The 19192-nt window shown below is 39.8% G+C and overlaps 1 protein-coding gene across 3 annotated transcripts in view; it reads left to right on the top strand.

Moving 5' to 3' along the window:
• Positions 1–19192, top strand: part of CSMD3 (CUB and Sushi multiple domains 3) — a 1166921-nt gene that overhangs the window by 967029 nt on the left and 180700 nt on the right. For all 3 annotated transcript variants that reach the window (XM_074985642.1, XM_074985643.1, XM_074985644.1), the window contains 3 exons: positions 13301–13419; positions 15486–15555; positions 17055–17171. In XM_074985642.1, coding sequence (XP_074841743.1) covers positions 13301–13419; positions 15486–15555; positions 17055–17171 — 306 coding nt within the window. The remainder of the gene's footprint in view (positions 1–13300; positions 13420–15485; positions 15556–17054; positions 17172–19192) is intronic.

Here is a 19192-nt window from a genome sequence, read left to right on the forward strand (position 1 = left end):
CCTGTCCCCAGCTGCTGCCCGATCGTGAGCCACTCTCTCACCTGCCCCTCCCACCCCTACCCCATAGTCCTTGGTCCCCCCCGCCACATCCCCCTGGCCAGCCTCGTGTGGGTGGCCCACACATTATTGGCCAGGGCTGGCTAGATGGAAGACTCACCCCCCGCCCCCATGCTGACCCCGGTGAGGCTGTGGGGACCGCACCGCAGCCGCACCCCTACCTCCCTGTGCTGCCAGCCCCGGACCAGCCCTGATGGACCCCCAGACATGGGGAGGAAGGGGTGGGCACAGGCAATGGGGACCCTGGCCGTTGAGCCCCATCAAGGGGTAAAATCCCCTGCTTTGACCCTGGCCCCCAGGATTCGCAGGGTGCCCACTGGAGGCCACTACGCCCCTGAACATAGTTCCCCCTACTCCCCCATTAGCTGTTCCTCCTCCCACCTGTAAATAGTTCCCATGATCATGGAGAGGCAGACAGTTAAGTCTTATTAAAAAGTTTATTGTTTGGTTTTACCGTGTGTCCCCTGTGCATGTGTGGTGGGAGGGGGTGTGTATGTGCAGGATGAGGGGTTCACTGTGGCCCCCGCTCAAAGGCCTGGTGCAGTGCCTCTTATACCCACAGACCATCCTGCTGGGCTTTGTGGGCTCTTCATACCCACACCCTGCCTCAGTGACCCAACCCTGCATGAAAGGCTCATGCTTTGCCTCCACCAAGTTGTGCACAGTGCAGCAGGCAATGACCACTTCTGGGACATTGGGGAGGCCCACCTCCAGCCTGGTGTGAAGCCATCTAAAGCATCCCTTCAGGTGGCCAAATGCCCGCTCAACCATATTGCAGGCCCTGTTCAGCTGCTCCTTAAAAACGTCCTGTTAGGCTGTTTGTGCCCTTTATATGGCTCCATAAGCCACGCCTGCAGGGGGTAGGCTGCGCCCACCATGATGCAGGGCAGCACTGCGGTGTCCCCACCGGGAAGCTCCCGCCAGGGGATGAAGGTCCCCTTGGCCATGCGGTGTCCTAGCCCTGAGTTCCAGAACACCCTGGTGTCATATGCATGGCTGGTCAAGCCCACACAGAGGTCCTGGAAGTGACCGTTGGCATCGATGAGCAACTGCAGAACCACTGAGTAGTAGCCCTTGTGGTTTACATAGGCCCTGCGGCTGTGCTCTGGGGCCCGGAGGGCAATCTGTGTGCTGTCCAGGGCCCTGAAGCAGTTTGGAAAACCCAGCTCCTCAAAGCCTCGGATCCATCATCCATGTCCCTGACATGGACCAGCTGCCCCCTGGCCCCTGCATGTGGTGTGGGTGTGACATGGGCATGTCTTACCTCATTGAGGATAGACCTGATGGTGGCCCTGCCCACCCTGAACTGATGGCCAATGGATCGGTGACTGTCCAGGGTGGCCAGTTTCCAGAGGGCGATGGCCACCCTTTTCTGGAGTGGGAATGCTGGGCTCATGTGGGTGTCACGGTGCTGGAGGACTGGGGTGAGCCAGTGACACAGCTCCAGTAATGTCCCCTTGGTCATCCTTGGCCCCACAAGCTGTAGATGAGCTTGGGGACCAGGTGGGGACTTGCCCTGAGGATGGCCTCCAGGAGGGTGGATAGCAGAGTGGCCACCCAGAGCTGCTGGTGCATGGCAGCCAGGACCATGGCCAGTGCACTGGCCACAGCCTCAATGGGGCGGGGAGCTGCTCGTGGTCTATGGAGGCCCAAGATGCCTCCTCAGCTCCCTCTCCCTACATGCCTGGGGACAGTTAGCTGGCCCTCAGCATGTGCAGGCCGAGCCTTGGGGTGGGGGTGGGGGGCTTCTTTTAAAGGGACAGCAGGTGGAGACCCCAGAAGGGATTATCTGCCATGTGACATTGCCTGTGGCGCTTTCTGCCCCTGTTCTTTCAACAGAGTGACCTAGGACGTATGGACTCTCTCTATCAAAAGTGCGGTGGGGGCCATTCGAGAGGGCAGGTTGAATGTTCACTCCCCATTTGCATGTGTGGATGCTCCATTTCGAAAGGCCATCTTTTGAGGTTCAGTTCCAAAAGCTGTTCTTTTGAAACAGAGCTGTAGTGTAGATGCAGCCTTAATGCATAAGTTATGTATTGTTTTAAATTACCCTCAGCATGTAAACACACTGCATTAACTTAACACAAAAAAAGCTGTCAAGTAGCACTTTAAAGACTAACAAAATAATTTATTAGGTGAGCTTCCATAGGACAGAACCACTTTTTCAGACCACAGCCATCCCAGAACAGGCTCAATATTTAAGGCACAGAGAACTCTGTGCCTTAAATATTGAGCCTGTTCTGGTATGGCTCTGGTCTGAAGAAGTGGGTCTGTCCCACAAAAGCTCATCACCAAATAAATTATTTTGTTAGTCTTTAAAGGGCTACTTGATGGCTTTTTTGTTTTGATAGTACACAGACAAGCACATCTTTCTGTCTGCATTGACTCAAATTTCTTAAAAGTAACCATAACAGAGTGCTTTGTAACAGTTAATACATTTAGTGTATTGATTCCTATTATGTAAAAAAATAGGCTTAATGCAAATTGAATTTTTTATCATTTTGTACTAGTTAAGCAATGAATTACTATTAATAGTATTTTGAGTTTAATTGGGTGCTCATCTACATTAATTGCCTCAAACCTATTTTCTGCCCATGCAACAGCTATTTCAAATTGGCAATGAATATGAGCTGCCAATATACTTTTAAAAAACAACTCCTGCGCAAGTATATATTTAGTATCAATCATCTTTAACATCATCAGTTGAAAAGAACATTCACAAAAATAAAGATGACTAAATTTTTTTAAAAGGTGAGCTATTCCTTCAAGACTTATTTAATTGAAATGTAATTTATCTATAATTGCTTTTGTGATGGCTCATTTTTAGAGCAGTTTATTAATTCAGAAAGTTATTTGTGAACATTTGAATGATTGGGAACTCATAAGTCACTTGCCTCAGTGGTCTTCACTATCCTTCCTCCTTGACCATTTGTATGAGTAAATTATGTGTGTTTTTTGTTTATTTTTTTAAGTCATGAGTGTTCAAGAGATGCAAAAGTCTTGAAAAATATTCTTGCACTAGACTAGCTATTTTAATTTTCATTCACTTTTTTATCAATTTTTAAATATCTGGTTAAGGAGAAGAAATGACTTAGGAGACAAGTCGTAATGAAATGTCAAAATAGTACTATGTGAACACCATATATCATCTGATGAAGTGGGTCTTTGCCCACGAAAGCTTACGCTCCAAAATATCTGTTAGTCTATAAGGTACCACAGGACTTCTTGTTGTTCTTGAAGATACAGACCAACACAGCTACCTCTCTGTTACTTGTAACCGTATAGTATTAGCATCAATAACCATCATGTTGCCACTAGCCTGTTTACAGTCTTTTTGCTAAGTCCCCTATAACAAGAAGTCAAATCAATCCTGATTACCATAAGGCATTTCAAAATTCCAAAATGTATGGCAGTACTATTACCTCTGTTTTTTCTTAGGAACAAAACCCCACTCTCTACAATTTTAGTCTATGTCTATGCAATGAGCTAGAGGTGAAATTCCCTTACATGTGTACACATACTCACACTAGCTTTCATCTACCTAACATGACTATGGCTGGGTCTACACTAGAGAATGTTGCCAACAGACGGGGCCTTCTGGCGACATAAAGCAGGGAGCATCTACACACTTAAAACGTTCTGTCGAGAGATTTCTTGACAGAACTCTGCATTTGCCTCAACAGTATTATCCCTCAAAATCTGAGGGATAACAATCTCTCAACAGAAGCATAATGTACACACTTCTATTGACAGAGAGGGCTTCTGGTTTCCGAGCAGCCCTCTTTGCAGAGCTACCATTCTGCTTTCCGGCACCAGAGGGCTGTGCAGTCTGGCAGCTCTCTGTGGACAGAGCAAGTTCTGCGTAGATGCAGTAGGTTGATAGAGATTCTGTCGAGATTTCCCTGTCGACAGTACATTTGTTGACAGAGTAGTGCAGACATAGCCTACAAATACTGCTGTAGCTACAGGACAACTAATAGAGGTAGTTATCACACAGCTCCACTGGGCTGAGTACATATGAGCCAGTTGTCAGCTGTGTCACTGCTGCAATAACCTTCATTAGAATAGCTACACTGATGTTTATAATTGTGCAAGTTCTGTGAGAGCTAGCGGGAGTAGGACTACTTGAAAAGCAGAGTCACAACTGTATAGACTTAGAGGGTGAAGAATGGTATATTTGGTGTCAGAAGTTTGACAATGTCAATGGGCTTAAGTGAGGTGTAGCCAAAGACTTTTGATAAAGTCAGAATTTTCAAAACATTTTGTCCCAAATGTGGATAAACTCAAAATCACACTTCTTTTCAGGATCCAGATCATACTAGTAACTTCAGTTTTCTGTAATATATCATTCACAAATATTAAACTATTTAGGATATTTTAACAGGTTTACAATATTGTAAATATCAAAGACAAAACAATAAACTTTACAAAAGTGACTGAGCTTTACTTTAGACAAAAATAAAGAAATATAATAATCAGATCTCATTATTTAATGGAGTTTTATCATGTTGCAGAGTGAACAGCTTTACACTACCCAGGACATGCTGTTTCTGATGATCTTATTGTATTAAGTGAAACCTCTTATTCACATATATAACAAGCCAGGCACATGTTTCAAATGATATTATTAAAAAAATAAGTTAGACAGTTGTGCAGGGGTTTTTTGAATGTAAATGTACTTTGGAGTATTGATTTAATAATAACCAAATATCTAAGTTATGTTCTGTATACTTGGCTGACTACATAATTGAGATGTTAATTTTTCTATAAGAGGTACCTCCCATATTATTTTGAACATTCCTCTAGAGTTGGCTCTCTCTTCCTTATGATTTGGAAGAACACTTCAGTTCTGCTCATTTCCATAATTATGCAGCAAAAGCGGGTAATCTGAACTGATAGGTAGTAAGTAATTTTATTTTAAAATGATTATGTTTGGAAGGACAATGTTGGTGAGGTAATTTTGATTTATTGGACCATCTCCTGTGATTGAAAGAGCAAGACACGGTTAAGCTTATACTATCAAAACAAAAAAGCAGTCAAGTAGCACTTTAAAGACCAACAAAATAATTTATTAGTTGAGCTTTCATGGGACAGACCCACTTTTTCAGACCATAGCCATACCAGAACAGACTCAATATTTAAGGCATAGAGAACCCAAAACAGTAATCAATGTTGACGTAACTCTTCTTGAGAGCTCTTCACATCCTGAAAGAAGACCTCTGTGTTGCTCAAAAAGCTTGTCTCTCATACCAGTAGAGGGTCCCATCAAAGATATCACGTCACCCACCTTGTGTCTCTAATATCCTGAGAGCCACTGTTACTGGATTCCTCCAGGCCTCAGAGGTGCTCAATTCCCTCACTCCCTGCCAAGCTCCTATCTCCTGATGCATGAGCCCAAGTCCTTTCTCACCTGGACCCCACCTCCTTGTTTAGTAGGTTGAGACCAAAATATACTGTTGCCAAAATTACTGTGAATTCCATTTTAATATTTTATTAGATACCAAAAAACTGCTCATATATGGGCAAAATAATATAAGGGATATGCAGCTTATCCATTTAAAAATAATCAGCCAGTTTTTAGCTAAGCTAAGTAAGCAATTTTCACTCAATCCTGTGAAAACAAAGAATGTATGTTAATACGTTACTTTAGAGAAGCCATTTAACAAAATAAGTAGAAGGAAGCCAATTAACACACTTAACGAATTTTTATTTCAATTAAATCCAACCATTTTTACTTACCAGTGTTTAGCCCTACTCCCTGCTTCTGAATAGAAAGTCTAACTATTTGACTACTAGTAAGAGAAACCATTAATATTTTAAGGTACAACAGTGTTCCCATATCCCAGTAAGATTTAATCCATTGACAGTTTCTTAATTAACTTTTTTCTCACTTAATACCTATGATGTGTTGAGGAGTTTTCCTTGGGTTGTTTTTTTCTTGAGTTTTCTTGGTTTTTGTTACCTTGTGTGTAAAGCTGGATAGGTTAAGTTGATGAGTGTTAACTATGTAATGGTAATCCCTTCATTAAATTAGGATAGCCAACCTCTTCCAGGTGTGTTTAGATTCAGCATTAGTTAGTTTTACCCTTCCATTGCCTCAGGGGATCAAACAGATTTGCTGAGTACCTGGGCAAGGTGTGGAGGTGGCCTGGCTTCATTATCCTGGAAGAGGCAGGACCTTTGGTGGAGTGGGTGGGGAACAGAGCAGCCAGTTCTCAGGCTGTGTCTACACTAGCCCAAAACTTTTAAATTGCCATGCAAATGGCCATTTCGAAGTTTACTAATGAAGTGCTGAAATACATATTCAGCGCCTCATTAGAATGCCAGCAGCCGCGGCACTTCAAAATTGACACGGCTCGCCGCTGTGTGGCTCGTCCAGATGGGGCTTCTTTTCAAAAGGACCCCAGCAACTTCGAAATCCCCTTATTCCTATCTGCTGTTAGGAATAAGGGGATTTCAAAGTTGCCGGGGTCCTTTAGAAAAGAAGCCCTGTCTGGATGAGCCGCGTCAATTTTGAAGTGCCACGGCTGCCGGAATTCTAATGAGTCGCTGAATATGTATTTCAGTGCGTCATTAGTAAACTTTGAAATGGCTATTTCCATGGCCATTTCAAAGTTTTGGGCTAGTGTAGACACAGCCTCAGTGTAGCCTGGGTCACGTTGTGCTGCACACTCCCTCCCAGCCTTCAGTGCTGCCTTGAGAATGCCCTGCAGGGCTCCAATGGCAATTTAAAGGGCCTGATACTCTGCAGCTGAGAGTCTCAGGCTCTTTTGAAACATTATTTGTCCCTGTTGTTGGCAGGCCTGATTGCCTTAGGGATTGAATTTGGTGATGCCTTGAGTTCCTGAATATATAGTAAAGCTAATGAACACGAACTATTTCTTTAAGTGCCTTTGTATTCTTGTGTTTGGAAATTGTCAAATACCTTTTGAAGTTAGTTTAATTTTTTTCTTGTTATTCAGTAAATTTTCTGAGATAGGGTCTAAAAGTCCGACAGGAAATTAAATTATGTTGTTAGAGTTCAAACAGTTGTTTGCAGTTTGTGCCAAACTCATTTATCATTTTTGTTGTAACAATTGTAGCTTTAGGCTATGTCTCCACTATCATCCCCCCTTTTGAAAGGGACATGCTAATGAGACACTTTGGAATATGCTAATGAGGCACTGCAATGAATATGCATCACCTCATTAGCATAATGGCAGCTACAGCACTTCGAAAGTGCCACTTTCGATTGTGCACAGCTCATCTACAAGGGCTCCTTTTCAAAAGGACCCTATACACTTCAAAATCCCCTTATTCATATTTGGTCATATTTGGTTACTTTTGAAGTGCCATGGCTGCCATTATGCTAATGAGGTACTGCATATTCATTGCAACACCTCATTAGCATATCCCAAAGTGTCTCATTAGCATCCCCCTTCCAAAAGGGGTTGCTAGTGTAAACATGGCCTTAGTAAATATTTAGTACAAAGCTCAGTTTCAACATCAAATATATAATTTACTTACTGCACAAATGAAAACAGTATAAAGTTAAAGCAAGGGAAGTTTAAAATTGAGCTTCTCTGAGTTGGTCTTTTAAAGGCATTACCTGAACCACTTTGCCTCTCTAATATCCTGGGATCAACATGGCTACAATTAGATTGCATGATAATAACAAAGGCAAAAATAAGTTGAATGACTCAAACAAGCAAATGCAGAATAATTGTATGCATGCAATTGTGTATTCATATTGAGGTATGTCCACTGCACAATGTTCCAGTATAACTTTTATTTCAGTGTTTCCTATGAGAATGTATTTTCTGATGAAGATACACATTTCAATCAGTCATTAGCCATGTACTGTACAACTTCATTTCATTTCATTTCATTTTAACATAGACATAAGTTGTTGCAATTGTAGAGAGATGGATTATAAAGATAATTTTGCTTTGATGTTATATGGCCATTCTCCAGCAATTTCCACTGTTATTCTTAATTTATACTATTTCAAATTCTGGCCCCTTTAAAGTCAATGGTGCTAGGATTTTGCCTTATATTGCATACACACAGTGTACCTGTACCCTTCATGTAAATGAATATTTATATTTATAATCTATACAGAAAAGTACACTGTATTACTGTATGGGCTTATCTACACTTGCCCCCAACTTTGAAGGGGGCATGTTAATCAGGGTGATAGGAGATTATTAATGAAGTGCTGCGGCGAATATGCAGCACTTCATTAGGCTAATTCTTCCCCAGGGCATGTGTGTAGCCTCAGGGACTTTGAAGTGTCTATGCTACTTTAAAGTGCCTTTACTCCCCAAAATTTTGAAGTGCCTGCAGCTACATGGCATGCTGGTACTTTGAAGTTTGTCACTTCAAAGTTGCCGCAGGGGAGAATTAACCTAATGAAGTGCTGCATATTCACCCCAGCACTTCATTAGTAATCCCCTATCACCCTGATTACCGTGCCCCCTTCAAAGTTGGGGGCAAGTGTAGATAAGCCCTATGCTATCTGTATGTATCTCGCATGCTTTAAATGTTTGATATTATATTATGTAATTTGAGTAATAGTTAAAATTATACATATAGTGTTAACTTTTACATTTTCTCACTTTTGAATATTTCATATTACCTGAGATTATTTTAAATAGTTTTGCTTATGGATCTTAAATACAATTTTGAGTTATATAACATAAATAAGAAATGTAACCCAGGCATTCATGAAACTGTGATGCCTTGAAAAGCCACATAAGGAAGTTGTGCGTAGTTATCAGCCACTTCAGGCTTTCATTGAATTATTCAGCTCAAAACTGTTCTATTGAAACATGTCATTTGGTTAATTTTTCAAAGAAATTTCCCCTCTGTATTGAGCTTATTGTCCTTTTTGTTATTTTGGAGGGAGCGATAATTTGCCTGTGCTGAATAATGAGAGATTTGGGCTATTGAGTTTTAATTGTTAGAGTTCATTTGCTTTTCAGATTTGTGTAGCATACGATATATTGCCTTTTTATTCAATAAGGGTGCACTTAAATTCTGTGCATGATTTGTGCAAGCAGAAATTTTTAATAGTTCAAGAAACTAATATCGCATAATCAGTTCTTTTCAATTCTCTCATCATTTGCTTCATATTTTAGGGATTCTATGTAAGGAACACCAGTGGGCCTTTTGATAAACTACTTATTTACAAACTGTCTTTTTATTAAGTGAAAGAACATAAAATATCCTTTCTGCCTCCATGTTTTAAGCTGTTAACGGTGTACATTGTATTTCTGAACCTACTCATTATTATTTTGAGTGAGTGTTTGTGACTCTGGCTTCATAGGTACCTTGTGTGTGTGCCTGCAAAGAAATTTTCAGCTTGAACACTGATTTGACAATCAAAAAGAAAGTTTTTGTGTCTAATATTTAACCAAAAAGTGGACTTTTTTAAACATAGAAGGTTTTTATTCTTCTTCTTATTTTTATTATGTTTGCTAATCTAGTATCAAAATCCCTTCAAGAGATTTGTATTCCAGAAGGAATGTTACTGCTAAACATGGGGCTTGTCTAGATTTGCCCCCAGCTTCAAGGGGGGCATGGTAATCAGGGTGATAGAAGATAACAAATGAAGTGCTGTGGTAAATATGCAGCACTTCAGTAGGCTAATTCTCCCCCACGGCAATTTTGAAGTGTCAAACTTCGACGTGCCCACAGCTACACACATGCCGACACTTGGAAGTTTGACACTTCGAAGTTGCCTCGGGAGAATTAGCCTAATGACGTGCTGCATATTCACTGCAGCACTTCATTAGTAATCTCCCATCACCCTGATTACCATGCCCCCTTCAAAGTTGAAGGCAAGCATAGACCCAGCCATATGGTAGCAGGAAATATTTGAGTTTGATTAAAAATGTCTTATGTGTGACCAGTTATGTTGCTGCTGCACTGCTACTATTACTACTACTACTACTTTTTTTCTTTTATCCATTCCTTAACATCAGCATGTCTAACAGTTGCTCTTTTACTAGTGGTATGTTTAAATAGTTTGAAATCAATTTGTACAGATACATAATTTTTATCAGTAATTTTTATACATGAATGGGTTTTATCAGTAATTCTTAATAAATGGCCTTCAGTGGACTGAAAGTTTCCTTCTCAGAATGTATAATAGTGTTGATGTGTACAGAGGTTGTGGGAGGGCATGGGGTTGGGGTTGGAGGATGGCATGGGCAACAGATGGTGGTAGGTGTGTGGGTATTAGTATAGCTTACTGAAGGTCTTTAAAACAAAATAAAAAGTGTATCGATCAGATCTCATTGATTCACTTTGGTTTTCTGGAGGTAAGGAGATCTATACCAGAAGACAACTTTTCCAGGATACTAGGGAGATGGCATATTCTAGGTGTTATGCCTTATTTAACATGAAGACATTTGCTGTCTCCTGGAATTAAAATTAGACAGACAAAACAATAGTAAAGGTTATACTGGAGGAAAAATACACCAGGGGCTTGTCTACACTTTCCCCAACTTCGAAAGGGCATGTTAATCAGGGTGATGGGTGAATATGCAGCACTTCATAAGGCTATCAGAGGGGTAGCCGTGTTAGTCTGGATCTGTAGCAGCAACGAAGGGTCCTGTGGCACCTTATAGACTAACAGAAAAGTTTAGAGCATGAGCTTTCGTGAGTTAACTCACTTCTTCAGAATCTCTGAAGAAGTGAGTTAACTCACGAAAGCTCATGCTCTAAACTTTTCTGTTAGTCTATAAGGTGCCACAGGACCCTTCGTTGCTTCATAAGGCTAATTCTCCCCTGCAGCAACTTTGACATGTCAAAATTTTGAGGAGTGAAAACACTTGGAAGTAGCATGGGCACTTCGAAGGTGCCGTGGGGGAGAATTAGCCTAAAGAAATGTTGCATATTTGCCACAGCACTTTATTAGTTATCTCCCATCACCCTGATTACCATGCCCCCTTCAAAGTTGGGGCAAGTGTAGACCCAGCCCAGGTGACCTGATAGGAGAGGAATATTTGTCTTGTGGAATTTTCAGTAGTGGACCAGTAAACTTATTGATCTTTTCTGTCTCAGAATCACCTGTAATGTCTATAATTCAGTAACAAAAACTCAAACCCAAATAATGAGAACACGTTTCCAGTTGACTCATTACTATATCAGAACAGTAAATAAAGTTGTAAAATAAAAACCAGTTTCTAAAGTTTCATTATTATGCATGTGTTCTTTAAGTCTAGTATTCATGCCTCATTGTCTGGAGTGGCTCATGAGCAGGAATACCAGCCTCAAGACAAACTGTTAAGAAGCAAGGAAAACTAGTTGTGAGCTCTATACTTAGTTGTGAGCTCCATAGTTAGATTTCACCAACCAAGTAATGAGTATAAATTCCACAGGGACCATAACAGGTCATTTGTCCTCAAGTAGTATATTGCCTAAGTTAATAGTATTGGAAGTAGTTTCCATCAGTGATGTGACTGAGTGCCTATATTGGTTATATCCAGTTCCTACTGATCAGATGTCTTCAGTACAAAACAGCCATTGTGATTATTACTGTTGGTAGTCTCAGTAAGGAGCAAAATATTTTGAATATATGGTTGAAGTGGTCTATCCAGCTTAGGTTTGAGGTATGTTTGTGCAGTGAAAAGCTTGCATTCCTGTTGTCTTTGGTTTCAGTATTGCATGGATAATCATTCTCCAAGCTCATTTTTATTTAGAAATATAAGTGTAATTAAAAAGTTATATGCTGCAGCTTTCTGTTTAGCACAAGGATCCAGTCTCAATTCTGTATTAAAAATCATCATCTTACTTCCTAAATAGTGGGCATTTAAGATGGATTTTAGTGTTTGTGTTTTGATGTTATCAATAAAAATTATCTAACACTGATGCTGTTGCATTAGGCTAATTAGATTTCCTAGTGATATGCCAAAATATGTCTCATGAAGCACTCATTTTATATAACATATGTGTAAGTTACCGAGAAATTTATCCGCTTTCAGTTTTCATATACTGTATAAATGCATTTTGAAAGTGAAAAAACATTCTCTAAAAATTCCAGATGAAGGAATCCGTCACATTACTAAGTTTTCTGACATACAAATGCCAGTGACACCAATATTCTCAGAAGGAAATCACACAAAATCCCACCCCCCCTTAGCATATAGATCCAAAAGCATATGCTTAATTGCCCTATTGTAGTGAAGCATTTTATTGTAGACCTGACATTAAACCTGCTAGTAATCACTAAAATTTATCCTGCTTAATTTTAATAACCTACTTAATTCTTTGCTGGACTGATGTGATGAAGAAGGTCTTTAGAGTCCATTGCCCCCTGCACACACACTCCCTGCAGATAGTATCACCATCAAATATCAGACCTCATCAAACGTCCTTTCTCTTAGTCTGTTCTGGACATTTGTGTCTACACTACAGAATTCTGTCAACAGAAATCACTGTCGACAGATATTTCCTGACAGAACACGTCCACACCTAATACAGGCTCCCCCTGTCAACGCTTTCTATCAACAGAGAGCAGACAGACTGCCCAGCTAACTGGAAGGTCTGCAACAGAATTGTATGGTCAAGACAGAACTTTGCTGGGAAAACTGCCACATTCTGTTGACAGATTCTTGACAGAACTCATTTGTAGTGTAGATGCTTCCTAGTTTTGTCCACAGAAGACCTGTTCTGTTGACAGAACTCTGTGGTGTAGGCTCAGCTGAAATGTTAATACTAGTGTTCAGCGTATCTATTCTTATTTGTCTTTTCTTCAAACAGTTGCAGTCTTTGCAGTCCCTCATTGAGAAGTTGTTGCGATCTTAAATCTTTAAATCTTAAAACACCCATATTTTTCTGCTATGTCCTACTGTAGATGCCATGATTATGTTAAAAAAAGTGCTGTTGTATTATGAGCCGAATGGGGAAAATTCTTAACATGACACAAAGGCTATATATACTAGAGGAATGGGGCAAGAAATTGTATAGAAAGTTCCTCCTGTATATGAGTTTTTATAACACATCTCATTTTATGCAACCTGGTTCACTTCAAAAGCAAAACATTTTTGTTTTCAGAAGTACTTTTTTATGAGCTTCAAGAATAAGTCATCTCTGAAAGCTGTATACAAACAGATTGGCAGATTTTACCACTTAACTCTAGGAGGCATCTGAGTGCCACCTAGCACACCACTAGCAGTTGCCAATGTGTAGCATTGGTCACTATGCAACACAGTCTATAACCAAAATAGATGAACCTAACCTTTTCAACTTTTCACAGCTATAGGTTTGGACTCTTGCCCCGAACCACAAATTCCTAGCAATGGAATTAAAATCGGTGATAGATACATGGTTGGAGATGTGGTATCCTTCCACTGTGATCAAGGATATTCTCTTCAGGTAAGTCAATTTTACAGTTTGAAAATCTGGTTTTCACTTTTTTAATATTTTAAGTCCAAGCGCTACATCCATTCCACATTGAAAATGTCTTCACGCCACATGCCAGGAATGAAAGAGTTTACTGTATCTATAAATTTTAAAGACTTAAATTGTGACACTGTCTTGTTTGGTTAAGTAAATGGTTGCTGTGGAGTTCCTTCCTCCCTCTGCTTAGTGAGAGGAGGGAGCATGAATGACAGCAATAAGAAAGTGTGTGCGCTCAGGGGGACAGAGCTTTTGTACCAGGAATGTTTGTTTCCCCGTTTTTCCATTATATCCCTTTTTCATTGTCACTCAGTTCTGCAAGCTGCTGGGTTTGGAGCTTTTGTCCTCATTCCCCACCATTATTCCCAAAGCTGCTGGATCATCTTAAAATTGTGACCTCAACACATTGTAAAATTAGTTGTTTCACCTACTGCTTTCCTTGCAGCTTTGACTTTGACTTTCTGAAGGTGTCAGTTCGTTCCTTATTTTGCCTTGTATAGGAAGGCAGAATAGGTATGATTGCAGGAAGTCACCATTAAGGAGAAACCCAACAATTATTTCTGTGCCTTTTCACTTTTGCTTTATTTTATACAAAAATACTGGTGTGTGAATAGATGAGTCGCAATGAACATGCAAATAAACCAAATATAATAATTAATGGTATAGACCATACAGTCACTTATAAAAATATCCCTTTGAACTGTTTTGCCATTACATCCAATATGATATTGTCATTTTGAATTTGTGTCAATGCTGAGCTGAAAACAAACAGTTGGACGGAAGAAGGAAATGTTTTCTTCCTTTACTAGAAGGGAAGATGAGTTGTCAGCATGCTAATTTAAAAATCAGCTGAATTCTGCGTGGGTTTTACAAATACTCAGTTCCTCCAGTTTCTTTGCTTTGAACTGAAATACAGATTTAAAAATAAAAGCAGCTCATTCCAAATCAAAGTTTTATGAATAAATCAAACAAGATCATACACTTAATTTTCCAGCAGAACTCAGGTGCATTAACTTTATTCAAATTTTCTCTTTGGTACCACATTCCAGATATTCACAATTACATAAGAGACGCTCAGCCAGACATTTACTGCCTCCTAATGTGTCTTGGAACCATTTTGATTTGGATTGTCTTGATATATTAAAAGAACCACTTTAGAACACTTACATTGTAAGGGACACTGCTTTTTAGAGATTACAGTACTGTAACTCTCTTTTAATTTCTGAATGCGGAAAACAATTAGGACTTTTTTTTTTCTTTGAGGGGTAGCTTAACCATTTGGACTACGTCTAGACTAAATACTTCTGTCAACAAAACTGCCAACAGAGTGCATGTCCAGACTGCATATCTGTCATCAGGGATCTGCCAGTTGGGAGCATTCTGGCAGTATCCCTGTACACCTCATTCCATGAGGAAGGAAGGATGTCTCGATAGAGAATTTTTTTTTCTGACATTTTGCCCCATATGGATGGGCAAAATTTTGAAAAAGCCTCTCCAGACAGAACTGTCTGCAAAAGACACACAAGTCAGTTCACAATTTGCATATGTTTAGCCCCAGTTCTCCACAATTTAAACATAGCCTTAGAGTGTATCTTTCTTGACCTATATTTAAAAACACAACACTTCTAAATATCTTTTCCAGATTTACTAAAGCATCGATATAGGAATATACTAATAATTAAACAATGCTGAACTGCTTTCCTTGCGTTTGGGTCTTGAGTTTCTAACCTTTAGAGAATGGGTCAGCTCATCAAAACATTATAGCTAACATCACAGAATTCAAGCTTGTATTCTTAGTACCAGCAATAAAATTACAAACCATGGGCCAATTTTGTTAATGGGGGAGATGGTCACACAAATAATCTAATGTGGTCTAGTCATGTAAAAACTACCAAATAGGAATAGAGTTAAACATTTTACAAGATCTTTCTTTTTATTGCTATTGATGTTACCAAGGATTATCACTGCTTTTGCTATGACTATAAAATAGTAGTGCACTGTGCTTATGAATTTAATTAATATGGCTTGTGTTTTCACTGTAGGGACATTCACATATCACCTGCATGCCTGGACCAGTAAGAAGATGGAATTACCCTATTCCAATATGTTTAGGTATGTTCATTGTAGAAAATATTTGTTTCTTCAGTTTCCCAGACTGAAAATTATGCAAGAACCACAGATAAAGCATTCTCAGTCAGTGGGGTTTGATTATGAAATAAGCATCTAAAGGAGATCAGACCTGTGATATGCCAGAGTGCACTGCAAAAATCTCCTCTTTGCCCACAATAATCAAATATTCAGAGGAAAGGAAGAAATATGTCTTCTTTACCATTGAAAGGAAAAGGGCAGAAGGCTTATCAAGTTTTTCACTGATCACTTTAGACAGAGGTAAAGTATCTCATAGAAATGACACTGTTGAGTTCTGTAGAAAACTATAAGGAAGAAATGGTAATTACTTTTTTCACTTTTGTTGGTTCTAAAATAATGTATGTCTGTCCTCCGATGATAAATGAGAATCACTGTGCTCATTGTTACACATGTACATGAAGTTTCTACACTAGGGTGTCTTCAAACTTTCCACAGTGTTGCTCATACTTTTGTGGCACCTGTTGGTAAAGACTGAAACAGAATTCATTCCTCTTTAAAACTGACATTGCATTTTAATATGTTCTTGGCTAACGGGAGCTGCAGGAAGTGGCAGGCCACATTGGCTAGGATTGGTGAACTGCACCCATTGGGAGCTGTGCAGGAGGTGGGGGGGCAGAGGAGAGGCATGACTGCATACGGTTGTTGTCAACAAAATGTCTTATGGACTGCCACTAGATTACACTGATGTGCCATGTGTAGCCCTCAGGCCTTACATTGCCCACCAGTAGTTTAAACGGTATCTTAAAGAGATATAGCTACAGCTAACAGGACAAAATTTAATTTATCCTTAAAAGTAGCATTTATCCTATTTATTATCCTGATCTATATATATATAGCAAATCTAGCATTGCAACGTCAATAAATATTAAAATGATTTCATTCAGTAACTCTTAAGACATCTGTCTCCAAGGAACAGATTTCTCTGTAGTTTCCTATATGTGAGTTTGCATATTTTACTGTTTCTTTACTCTGTATATTGTATCTGCTTCATTTTTTATGAGGCAGTGCACTGAAATACTGTATTAAAAATGCTTTCTGAACCATTCAGAGGGCAGGATCCTTGTTCATGTCAGCATCTGAGGCCTCAGATACACTTATACAAACCTGTTAATTTCACAGGAGTAGAGTCAGCTGGATTGAGAGCTGAATTTTACCATTCTCCTGCTCAGAATACTGATACATACATGCGGAGTAATGATACATTATAATCTGCATTCATGACAATTTCAATGGTCCCCCCCCACCCTCAATTTAAGATAGTTATCAGGTCCAAGTGTATCCTATACAGTATTTGTAAATAATTTATAGAAATATAATATAGAAAGGAGGGTTTTCTTTTTTCTTTCCTTTTATTTTCTTTTCTTTCAAGTGGATGTTACTGAGGTCACAAAATGTCTAAATAGCATGCTTTGGTTTTATCTTAGCTATAATTACCACCTTCAAATATCTCCATCATTTTGCAGCACAATGTGGTGGTGCTATGTTTGACTTCAGCGGAGTGATTCTGAGCCCTGGGTTTCCTGGAAACTATCCGAGCAGTTTAGATTGCACTTGGACAATAAAGCTGCCTATTGGCTTTGGTATGTGTCTTTTTCAAGAATTACCCTGTCACTCGTGTTTATTGCTTTAAAATATTCAGGAATTAAATATTAAATATTTATATTGTCCCCCAGATTTCTGCGAGTGAATTTAAAATACATTTTAAAGATTAAAAGTGTCATAAAACAGAATTAGGTTATAGAGGTACTGTACATAAAGAAAACAATGATAAAATTTCCACACTATCACTTGGTTGTGTTTGCTTTTAAATATACAACTAGTTTCCTAATTTACCTCATCCTTATGGTCATTTTATATTTATTGTGTGTCCGTTATTTTATGCCCAAAGTACACAAAATGCTAATAAAAAATCTAGAAACAAAACAGTATGGAATTTAAAAAGAGCCTGGAAATGTTTAGCACTAAATTAATTCTCTGGTACACTTTCTGCACTTATCTTCAGTGTTGCAGAACTCACACGCTGTGGCACATATGTCATCTGTGTGTGTGGCCGCAACCTTTTACTTCTCAGAGTGGATCTGCAAAAGTTGATGTTAAATGGATATAATTTAATTATGCAGTAAATTATGGACTTCTGGTCAGAAAAAGGAATTTTCCTCCTTTCTCTGCCAACCCCCTGCAGTCCAGCTCACCACCTGATCATGGCTCCCTGCTCAATCCCCCACCCCACCCATGTGGCTCTGGCTCACCCACACAAATGGCTGTGTCTTGGCTGTGGCTCAACCCTCCTGCCCTGGTTCAATTCCTCTGGCACCCATTCCGCCACTCCCACTCGTGGCCCTGGCTCAACTCTACCCCCCGCTCTCACCTTCAGTGCTAAACCACCCCAGGCTTAACCCCCTGACCCCTCCCACAGCCCCAACTCACCGCCAGTCTCAACCATCCCCAACTGCCCCCCAACCCCAGGACTCACTTTTCAAAAGGAGCTCCAGGTGCTCCCCCTGCTTTCCCAGCTGCAGAACATGCGTTCCACTGGGGGAAAAAAGCCACCCCCCGACTTACGCAAAATTGGAGTTATGCAAGGGTGCTTGGAAACGCAAACCTCACTTAAGTTGAGGCACTACTGCAATGAGTAAGAGCCATTTCACCTTTAAAATATAGTTGGTGTGCTGTTTATCAATAGCTTATAATTAGTATATTTACAGTTACTTACACTGAAACACACACCCAAGATTGGAAAGTCAAGCACTCAAAACGAAGTGCCGAACCATGGGTGCTACTTATGTATTACACATATGTGTTATGTGTTATGTCTCAGTTTTTAAATTACATAAGCAGATACTACTTTTAACTACAGCAACCTTTCCATTCAACATAACATAAGCGACTGATTAAGTACTTTGTGTATAAGGGTATTTCCTAAATGTGACTGTCTAGTCATGATTGATTTGTGATTGGTTTAGATGAATTTTTCATTCATTTTGCGCTATCCTGTCTGAGATTTTGGGCCTGATTCTTTTTTTTTTTAATGTTTGTTGTACCATTCTATGCCTAAGTCAGAAGAGCTTAATAAACTTATGTGTCAATTAATGGCAGGTTTGCTAAAATATAAAGGTCTAATCAAACAACATAAAGACTGTAATGAAGCAATCAGACAAACAGGATATTTAGTCAGAATGGAGCAATGACAGAGTTTTAATATGAGTGAATAAGTAGAAAGGGAATGGTTTCAAAAAGACTTGAAGGATATGGCAAGGAAAGTTTGAACCTCAAGAGGGCAGAAATAGAGTGATTAAAACATAGGGCATTGTGATTTGGGTGACAGGCAGGAAAGAGGATTTCAGAACTGCTGTTTGCCTGGATTATACGGGTAGACAGAGAATGTGAGAATCAAGGAGGCTAAAGGGGAAGAAACTTCATTTATCAGGCATTCATCCATGATTATGGGTCATTTGGGCTGTGTCTACACTAGCTCCCAACTTCAAAGGGAGCATGGTAAGTAGGGTGTCGGGAGATTATTAATGAAGTGCTGCGGTGTATATGCAGCACTTCATTAAGACAATTCTCCCCCGCAGCAACTTCAAAGTGCTGGCTTGCATCT

Source organism: Carettochelys insculpta, chromosome 2 (assembly GCF_033958435.1).
Source record: "Carettochelys insculpta isolate YL-2023 chromosome 2, ASM3395843v1, whole genome shotgun sequence".
Taxonomy (NCBI): domain Eukaryota; kingdom Metazoa; phylum Chordata; order Testudines; family Carettochelyidae; genus Carettochelys; species Carettochelys insculpta.